General features: G+C 50.2%; 1 protein-coding gene across 1 annotated transcript in view; it reads left to right on the forward strand.

The window, feature by feature from the left end:
• Positions 1-5,529, forward strand: part of Lasp1 (LIM and SH3 protein 1) — a 37,512-nt gene extending 31,983 nt beyond the window's left edge. The window contains exons 5-7 of the mRNA XM_027424077.2: positions 1,696-1,852; positions 2,244-2,347; positions 3,044-5,529. Coding sequence (XP_027279878.1) covers positions 1,696-1,852; positions 2,244-2,347; positions 3,044-3,217 — 435 coding nt within the window. The 3' untranslated portion in view covers positions 3,218-5,529. The remainder of the gene's footprint in view (positions 1-1,695; positions 1,853-2,243; positions 2,348-3,043) is intronic.
• The last annotated feature ends 4,731 nt before the right edge of the window (positions 5,530-10,260 follow it).

Below are 10,260 nucleotides of genomic sequence, written 5' to 3' on the forward strand. Positions count from 1 at the left end.
CACAAAGAATGCTAAGGGTATGTGTGTGTGGGGGGGGGGCAGCAGAGAGAGAGTGTGGGGAGTGGATAGTCAAACCCCCACCAGGACTCCCAGAGCCAGGCTTCTTTCTTTTCTAAGAAAACAAGCAGGCTTTGCCTAGCTCCCAGACTCCTTCCCTACACTGCCATTCTCCAGGCTTAGGGAGGGGCAAGACAGGGTCCTGTCAACAAGCAAGAAACAGCCCTCCTAGGCAGGGGCTGAAGCCTCTCTAGGATGGGACAGTCACAGTACTGTTCTCCCAGGGTTGGCGAGCAGCTGTTCAGCTCGTCTCCACCTCATTCCTTCTACCCAAACCCAGACCTTCTCCTGCCCCCTTGCTTCATTTCCCTACCAGTTTCCTCTGTGGGAGAGCCGGGAGTAGACTTTACTGAGGCTCTTCAAGGTGAGGATGTGTCCCGAGAGGGTGTGGAAGGACACCTACAACCTCTTGTCTGATGCTTCTGTTTTTTCTTGTGCATTTACAGTATATATTCTGAATTTGTACAGTGATGTTTCTGTGTCATTATTAAAGTAGTATGTACTTTGTGAGGATGTACTAATGTCACTCAAGGGAACCCAGGGGCTGGCACAGTAATTGTGTCACCTGCTGATCCTATAAAATGAGCAGCCTGTGATAGTAACTGAGCATGTGTCACAGGGCCTGGCCATAGGAAGGGCCAATTAACAGGAGTGGCTGTGGTGGTTAGGATTGACCGTAGTGGGAGCTAGAAAGGTTCAGCTCCTACCATGTACTCCCTCCTCCCTCCCCTTCTTTTTTTTTTTTTTTTTTTTAGGATTTTATTTATTATATATACAACATTCTGCTTCCGTGTATATCTGCATACCAGAAGAGGGCATTATAGATGGTTGTGAGCCACCATGTGGTTGCTGGGAACTGAACTCAGGACCTCTGGAAGAGCAGTCAGTGCTCTTAACCTCGAGTCATCTCTCCAGCCCCCTCCCTCCTCTTCTTGCTCTCTCTGTGTAGTCAAGGACGATATTGAACTTTTTTGTTTGCTTGTTTTGAGACAAGGTCTCACTATGCAGCCTGGAATTGGCTATGTAGACCTGGCTGGCCTAAACTCCAAAGTACCTGTCACTACCTCCCAAGTGCTGCTATTAAAGGTATATACCATGCCTGATTTCCTGCAGAGTGTGCAACTTTGTGGGCACTATACTAGACCAAGCCCTCTATCATCTGAGCCATAGAACCAGCCCCCAAGATACATAGCCAGGCTGGCACGGCTGTTATCTCATTGTACCCTGTAGTAACTCATAGCATACACATCCAATGGTCCATTTTTAAGGAGGTTAACTAAGCCAGGAAGCAGGTGAACCCTGTGGAGTTCAAGGGCAGCCTGGTCTATGTGGTAAGACCTTGTCTCCAAAAAAAGAAAAGAAAAGAAAGGTTTAGCTGAGGCTTGTCATGGTTACTTAGACAGCTGGTACTCCGTCTTTCTGTAGCTCTCCAGGAGTCTCACAGTGTGTGTGTGTGTGTGTGTGTGTGTGTGTGTGTGTAAGGGTCTCACTATGTTGCTCAGGCTGGCCTTGAGTTCCCAGCTCCTCCCTCCTGCCTCAGTGACTAGGATGATAGGCACCGTCCCCAGCTTGGGTGGCAATGGGAGAAGACTGGCTTGCAATGAAGCCCTTCACCCGTTCATCCCTTCCGCACTGCAGATCAAATACCATGAGGAATTTGAGAAGAGCCGCATGGGGCCCAGTGGAGGTGAAGGTGTGGAGCCAGAGCGCCGAGAACCCCAGGACAGCAGCAGCTACCGGAGGCCACCAGAGCAGCAACAGCCACAGCCTCACCACATCCCGACCAGTGCCCCGGGTGAGTGCTAGCCTGGGAGCTGGGGAGTGCAAGAGGGGTCCCTGAGGTCAGGAGAGAGGGGCAGTGAGAAAGTGGCTGGGGGGGGCGCTCACACACACACACACACACACACAGACAGAGGCATCCATGCGTGTAGGACTGTTCCCCAGAATCACATTCCCATCCCTGCTAAGGGTGTGGGTGGATCCGTCGGGAAAAGTAGATCCAGTACGAGGAGTGTACAGCCCTCCTGAAAGTCCAAGACACTAAGGAATGTGCACGCTTAGCTGTAAGCTTTTGTGGGGGTGCTGCTGAGCAAGGCTGGGTTGGGGTTGAAAATTCATGCCTTTGGTTTCAAAGGGCAATGGGCTTGGCAAGACCCTTTCTGAGTCCTGTCCCTTCCATCTTCCAGTTTACCAGCAGCCCCAACAACAGCAGCTGACTCAGTCCTATGGTGGCTACAAGGAACCTGCAGCCCCTGTCTCCATACAGCGTAGTGCCCCTGGTGGTGGCGGGGTAAGTATCTGTCTGGAATGGAGAAACCCTTGGGTGAGAGGGGTCACAGCTGTATGCACCTGTGTATGGGCGTGTGCGCGCACACCCACACCCACACCCCCCCCACACACACGCGAGATAAAGATTAAGGATATAGCTCAGTGGTAGAGCACTTGCCTAATATGCACGGGACTTTGTGGTCCTGTTCTTTCCCTTAGGGAACGATTATGTACTGCTAGCTTTTGTGTCCCTGTGTGGGCAGAAGGTAGTCTTGTGCTGCCATCTTGAGCCAGGCCTACGGTAGGACTCATCCAGTTTTTTCTGGGTGAGAAAATGAGCAACAGTAAGAGGCTTGACAGTCCTTGGTATGAACGTGCTGGCCTTGATGTTCTGGAATACATCCCACTTGGGTGCACTAGGCTGATCTCCATTCTGGGTGCCGGGATTAAAGGAATGCGTCTGGCTGGCATATCACATTTTAAAACCACTGTCTTGGTGTTGAACCTATGGGACTTTAAGGCCAACCTGTAGAAACAGGTCCAAGATACTCTATGGCAGAGCCCATCCCAAACCCTATCTTCTGGCTCATTGTCCTCCCGAGGTTCCCAAGAGGTAGAGAGAAAACAAGGGGCCTGGGAGTCATTTGGCAGAGCACTTGCCTGGGTATGGGAGAGCCTACATCCAATACCCAGGCTGACTATTGACTGTGCTCCCCAGAAACGGTACCGCGCAGTGTATGACTACAGTGCTGCTGACGAGGACGAGGTCTCCTTCCAGGATGGGGACACCATCGTCAATGTGCAGCAAATCGATGATGGCTGGATGTATGGGACCGTGGAGCGCACTGGCGACACAGGGATGCTGCCAGCCAACTACGTGGAGGCCATCTGAGCCCCGTGCTGCCCCACCCACTGTCTTCAATGCATTCCATGGCATCACGTCTGTCCTGGGGCCTGACCCATCCACACTTCAGTGTCTCTGTCTTTTAAGATCCGCCACTGCTTCTTCATCCCTGCCCCTCCTCCAGCTCCTTTTGCCAACCCAAGCCTTGTTCTGCCACTGTCTCAGGCTCCTTCCTCTGGCGGGTTTTCCCTTGGACCAACCGACTGATTGATTTTTCTCTCTGGATGGAACAGGCTGGGCACTCTGGGGAGGGCAGGACTGTTCTGGGGAGGGTGGGCTCACAGGGCTGGGCTGAAATAATAGGAGACCCATTAAAGAGATTGGTTAGGCCAGGCATAGTGGCACATACCTTTAATCTGGGATTCAGAGACAAACAGATCTCTGAATTCAAGGCTAGCCTGGTCTATATCATGAATTCCAGGACAGCCAGATGAGATCCTGTCTTGGGGAAGGGGGGATTGGTTAGCTCCCAGCTTCATTTCCTGTCTAGCTCTCCTATCACTCTATCCTAAGGTTGGGGTGAGCTCCATACTCCTCATACCTCCAGGTGGGGTTCCACACATTCCCAGGGGGTAGGTATTGAAGCCTCAGTTATGTAGGGACCAATGTGATGAGTTTACCTTTCTGCTAGTCCACCCTCCTGATCCTGTGTGTGTTCCTTTACATGCTGGGTGTGCCGTCCTGCCCACACAAACCTAGGATGGCCAAAGAGCTCCTCAGGAAGCACAGCTTGGGTCAAGTTCTTGCCTTAGTTTTAGGGGCAGCAGCGGGAAGGAGGGAACAGGGTGTTCTCCCCGGGCCTATTTCTGCCCGAGTTCCCCAGCTCCAGGGACTCTATTTATCTCCCAGGCTGGGAGCCTGCTGTGAAGGGTAGAGCAAGGGATGCCTCTGTCACTTGAGTTAACTGAGCTGTTCCTTTCTACTCCCCTGGGAAGAGGTCCTATGGCCTTCCCTCCCTACGACAAGGCTGGATGGGGCCTGGAGCTTGGGAAGTCAGAAAATGAAAACAGTCCTGGACTCATAGGAGGCCCCATCCTTTTGCTCACTCACTGGGAAGGTGGGAGAAGGCTTTCCTGTCCTTGTGTCTGAGGCTACAGAGTAGGGTAGGACCAAGTCACCCACACTGTGGTAGCTCCCTTGGGGCTCTCCTGTCCTTGGAGCAGGGAAGAGAGTCCAGGACTCCAAAGCTGGCGGCACCATCTCTAAATCGGTGCTAAACTCAGGTTCCTCCTTTGCACCTGGGGCCTGGGACAGTCGTCACTTCATTCATCTCTGAGTTTTCTTGACACCTCTCCTGGGTCCCCCGACTCTCATCTTCACTCTGAGTCTCATATCAGGTCCCTTTGCACACAGACCCTGCTTTGGGTGAGGTTCGAACCTGAAGGCACTGGTCAGGTCAGCAATGCAGTGGTCAAGACAACGTGCAAGGACTTGCTAGAGGAACCACCCTCCTGCCTGGCCAGTCCCCTTTCCTGTGTGTGGCATGGGGAGAACGCTGTGGAGGCATACCAGGAGCCCCTGGGGAGGTGCCAGTCTACTCCATTTCCTCTTGATCTCAAAGCACAATGCAGTTTTGGGGACCAGAATTCACTCTTGTAGGGCCTGTGCTTGGGAGGTGCCACAGCCTGAACCTCCCTTCCCCTGCTCTAGAAATGGGGGAGACGCTCACACACCCACAGAGGGAAGAGGATCCATCTATTGGTGCTGAGGGCCCCAGCTGGAGTCCATATTCTTTTCCAGAAGCATCCACCCCTAGAAGAGCACAGGATCCCCAAGCCCATGGTCTCTTCCTTTGTAAAGGTCTTTCAGCCAATCAAAACCCAGGAAAAAAAAGGCACCTTGGCTAGACTGTGAACTTAACTTTTGTGGGCCAATCCTGCAATGCAAGAAGCCCCGTGGTGAGGGGTATGAATTCTCCCCGCACTGCTTCCTGTTTTCCCGCCCTCATGTCCCTCCAGGGAGCATTTTATTTGTTAATAGCTGGACACAAGACAAAAAGTACCACCCCACAAAGCCTGTATTTAAAAGGAAACAGAAGTGACCCTGTGAAATTCGCCTCTGTCTGACATTCCATCTGTGTGTGTGGTATGTGTGTGTGTGTGTGTGTCTGTGTGTGAAGCCGCCCACTCATCTTTTATATGGGGTTGTCATCTTTCTTTGGTCTGTTTGGTCCCCTCCCTCCTGGCCTTGCACTCGGGATCAGTTCTTTCTGGCCTGTTATGATTCTGAACATTGACTTGAACCACAAAGTGAATCTTTATCCTGGTGACGCAAATAAAAGTCTAATTTTTACCTGCGGACTGGGCTTCCTCTTTGGCTCTGAAGTAACTTCTGTGTGTGTCCTCTCTGCCAGGGGACATTGATCTGTCACCCACGGTGAGCCTAGTTACCCCCTCAAAGGGAGGACTGACCTGGAAACCAAAGGGTAGCTGGCTCTTCATCATGCTTCAACATCCGCTTCCTCCTTGAGGACATACTCCAGCCCTCCAATGGCTTCTACCAGTGACAATTCTGCCACCACACAAGGCTGGCATTCCCTTAGTTCTGAGGCCCCTCACACTGCTCCCCGTCTTCCGCTAAGCGTCTTCTCCCTCCTAGCCCAGGGTGCTCAGAGACTGCCAGGGGTCTCATTCAAGTTCCTGGTCTCTGGCTACAAGCAGGCTGCTCTACAAATGTTCAAGCCAGCCAGTGAGCTCAGCCCAGGCATGTTCTAGCACAGTGTATACCACTGCCACGTTTGAATTGTAAAATGATAGCAACTAGGACAGTTTCCAGTGCTGCAGATACTGGATAAACTCTCCATAGGGTGGCCTGGCAGGCAACACAAGGCAGACTTCCCACTTTCCTCTCCCATCTCCTCCCAGCCATGTGATGGATTGAACCCAGCCAGCTTGATTGCAGGCACTACAGCCCCCTTTTTTGTTCGGTGGGTCTGTGGTAGGCGATACAACACTCCTGGGCCCTGGCTCCTGTGTAGCCATATGTTGCTGGACTGATGCCACCGCTGTGGTAGCAACTAGCCCTAAACACCTGCTGAATGACAACTGGCCTAGCTCTGAAGAGCTAACACCTAGCCTTATCCATCCTTTGACTGACCGGATACCTTTTGTCCCACTGGGGCTATACATGAAAGTATTCTCTGGCCCCAGGGGAACAGCAGGTGAGAGGCAAAGAGCTAAATGTAACAGGAGAATGGGGAGTGCTCCAGGTGTGGGGAGTGCTCCAGGCAGTGCTGAGTTCCCAGAAAGGCAGTTTCTGACACTGTCCCTGAAGGAGCTGGCAGCTTATAGTTCCCAATAGCAGCAGAAGAGCCTGCCCACCTGGTGATGTGCCTGTCTTCCTTGCTGCCAGTCCCTTCTTGGAAGCTTCACTTCTCACCTGCTGGGCTGCCTGCTCAAGGAAGGCATCTCTTCTGGGAGTGGCCTAAGTTCCTGAGCTATTTGGGGTGAGGCTAAGGATGCTAAGGCTCAGGTGGCCTACAGGAATTTTTTTTCTTTTAATAATAAACAGTTGGAGCACACACAGCAGAAATCAAATCAATTGGGGTGTGTGTGGTTTTTAACATTGTTTTTTATTTATTGTGTGTCCATGTGCAAGTGTGTTTATGTGTTTGTACCACAGGGCGTGTGTGACATCACAGGACAATTTACAGGAGTCAGTTCTGTCCACCATGTGGGGCTCAGGGATTGAACTCAGGTTGTCAGATTTTGTGCAAGGCACCTGTACTGTCTGAGCCTATTGTTGGTTCTGATGTCACTGACTTTTAATAAGACACCCATCTTTTCTCCCTCAGAAGAAACCACTTGACAGCTGGCTGTAATCTCAATACTCAGGAGGTCAAGAGGTAGAGGCAGGAGAATCCAATGAAGGCCAGCCTGGGCTACGTGAGATTTTCTCAAAACAATAAAACAACAAAAAGTACATAATCTGCATTCCTAGACACTGACCATCCAGGAGTGGGCGCAGGGGAATGACACTGGGCTAAACTTTCTGAAAAGACAAAGCAAGTATGGGCAGTGACAGACAGAAAGGTTGGAGGAGAGACCTCATGTAACACAAATGAACTTAGGCTCTCAGATCTCCCAGACCAACAAGGCAAGCCAGTGTGAGGTGGACTCAAAAGGAATATGGATTTAAGGTGTATGTGTGTGTGGGGGGGCACAGATCTTTAATTAATATCAGCACTCTGGGGGATCTACAAAGCGAGTTCCAGGTCAGCCAAGGACTGTTACACAAAGAAACCCGTCGAGAGAGAGAGAGAGAGAGAGAGAGAGAGAGAGAGAGAGAGAGAGAGAGAGAGAGAGATATGGACTTAGAAGAGAGCCTTGCTTTGAGTCCTGCCCCCTATTGACAAGCTGTGAGGCGAGCAAGCTCATGACCACCTCTGAGCCCAGGCTATAACAGACTGCAGACAGGTTGAAATTACCCCATGTGTGCAATGCCTGGCACAGCGTAAAACTTGTGTCCACACCAGAGATGCCCTCTGAGACCACATGAGACCTTCGACCGTGTTCTCCTTTGAACTAGCCGATGGCCCACACAACTGGTAACAATTACTTTTAGAGAGAAATTGCCAGAGGTGTAAGAGGAAAAAGGAAGAAGGCCGGCAGGAGAATGCGTCCCTAAGGGTTCTGTAGAGATCCTCCACTCACACCTCCCGGAGCAGCCCACTCAGTGCAGAAACTGTATCTAAATAGAAAGCGGTTCCACACACAGGGGCGGGGCTGGCTTCCTGGGAAGAAATTGAACCTCTCCAGTTTTGCCTGGTCTAAAAGAAGCTGTTCCCTGGTTACCCACCGTGGGCTTTGTGATTGGCTGACTGTAAGCTGCTGATGGAGTTGCAGCATCCCTTAGCCTCAGGTCCCTGGGAGGGGGAGGGACCAGGAAGGGGGGAGGGAATAGGAGCCATTTCTCTGCGCTGACCGACCTCCACGCTTGCAGCTCTCATTTCCCCGGAATCCAGGCGACTCCCCTGCTTAGTATTGCACCATGCTGGATATTTTCATCCTCATGTTCTTTGCCATCATAGGGCTGGTGGTTCTGTCCTACATTATTTATCTGCTCTAGCGGCCTGGAGCTGCAGGGGCTGCGAGGGGAAGACGGATGGAGCTGAAGCGCCGAGCATCCTGCTTGCTGACGCACCGGTGGATTTTTGCTTCTGGTCATTATTCGGGTACTGATTCAAAGACAAAATTAAAAGAGAGCTTGTTTTTGTATCTATTTCTCAGACATTGACGTAGCATTTCTTGGATCAATCTGAAAAGAACAAGAAAGGCAAGGTTCCTTTGGGAACCAATTTAAAATGTGATTTGTTAAAATTAAAAATAAACTTCACAATGCCCTGGGTTTTAGGTAGGATGGGAGGGGAGGCATGTATGTGGAGGAGAGGGACTATCGTTTCCTAATGTCCTCTTCCAGGTAGATGCAAAACCAAGTTGTATCTTTCTACTGGCAATGACTACAGTACATTCTTACGTATGGGGAGGTGGTTTCCAAATCTGCCGGCGTTACTGCATTCATTAATTCACTGGTGCTGCCACAACTGCATTCATTAACTCACTAGTGATTCATTCCCACTTGAGAAACAGTAGCAAATAAAATTTACTTGGAGTAAGGTCTGGGGGAGGGGCCCACTTTTCCCAGCTATGGAATTTGGTGTGGAGGGGTGGGGAGGACTCTTGGATCTCTCGGTAGTTGGTAGGTCCTGACCGGTAGAGGTACCTCTCTGCTGCAGTTCCCGGCTGAGCACTTTGTTTCTGGGTTTCCCACAGCTCCGGTGTTCCGTCCAGCGAGAGGGTTCTGCCCAATAGCAGGAGTCCTGAGGCCCAACTGACTTCTTCCAATGTGTCGGGATGTGGCTAACCCTTGGCAAGCGGGGGCTCTGTGAGGCAGAGGCACTCCTGGGGACATCAGGAGTTGAAGGATACCACTGGCAGCTGCTGCATGTGTTTAAGCTGTAGACAGGGTGTATTGGAAATGGGGAAGGTTGAAATGTACACACAGTAAAGCCACAGTGGAGAGCTGCCAAGACATTCATATGGGCAGTCTTCCCTTAGGTCTAAATGCAACTGCACATGATACCAAACTTTGCTTTCCTTTCTCTTTCACAAGCAGGCGTTCCCTTGTGAACTCAAGGACAAATTCAGTCTGTCTGTCTTATCAGTGTCCTTATAGATTGTGCAGTCTAAGGTTGATCGCTAGCCCTCCCCACCCCCCCAAAACCCTGTCATTTGCATTTTTTAAGATTTATCATTTCTTTCCTCCTTGTCATCTCCCAGCTTCTATCTGATGAGAGACATGGTTGTGAAGTTCTTATTCTTTGTGCCTACTTATAAAGCATTGAAATGAAATGTCTATTAATTTAGGAAAATAAAATTTTACCCCTAAGGGAGGGGCTTTAAAACTTTTTTTTTGATTGTTAAATTTCCTTTTGTTTAAAAAAACAAAATGAAACTGTTTTCATATTTCCTTGTCCAGTTAGGGTTGAAAAAAAAACATGTTTTAGGATACAGAGTGGATTTGGCCTCAAATCTGTGGTATCTATTATTCCCTTGGAGACTCCACCATAATTGTTCTACGTTGATTTTCTTTTCTAGCTTAAAAATAAACAAGGAAAAAGAATGAATAGTTTCTTGTAATAATATTTTGTTCAACCGCTGTCTTTATTTATTTACTTATTTATTTTTTTGTTTGTTTGTTTCTTTCTTTTTTGAGACAGGGTTTCTCTGTGTAGCTTTGGAGCCTATCCTGGCACTTGCTCTGGAGACCAGGCTGGCCTTGAACTCACATCGATCCACCTGCCTCTGCCTCCCGAGTGCTGGGATTAAAGGCGTGCAGCACCAACGCCCGGCCTACTTATTGATTTTTGAGACAGGGTTTCTCTGTAGCTTTGGAGTCTGTCTGGAGACCAGGCTGGCCCCCAACTCATATAGCTGGAGAGATGGCTCAGTGGTTAAGAATACTGACTGCCCTTCCAGAGGACTGGGGTTCAATTCCCAGCACCCACATGGGAGCTCACAGCTGTCTTTAAC

Source organism: Cricetulus griseus, chromosome 7, assembly GCF_003668045.3.
Source record: "Cricetulus griseus strain 17A/GY chromosome 7, alternate assembly CriGri-PICRH-1.0, whole genome shotgun sequence".
Lineage (NCBI taxonomy): Eukaryota > Metazoa > Chordata > Mammalia > Rodentia > Cricetidae > Cricetulus > Cricetulus griseus.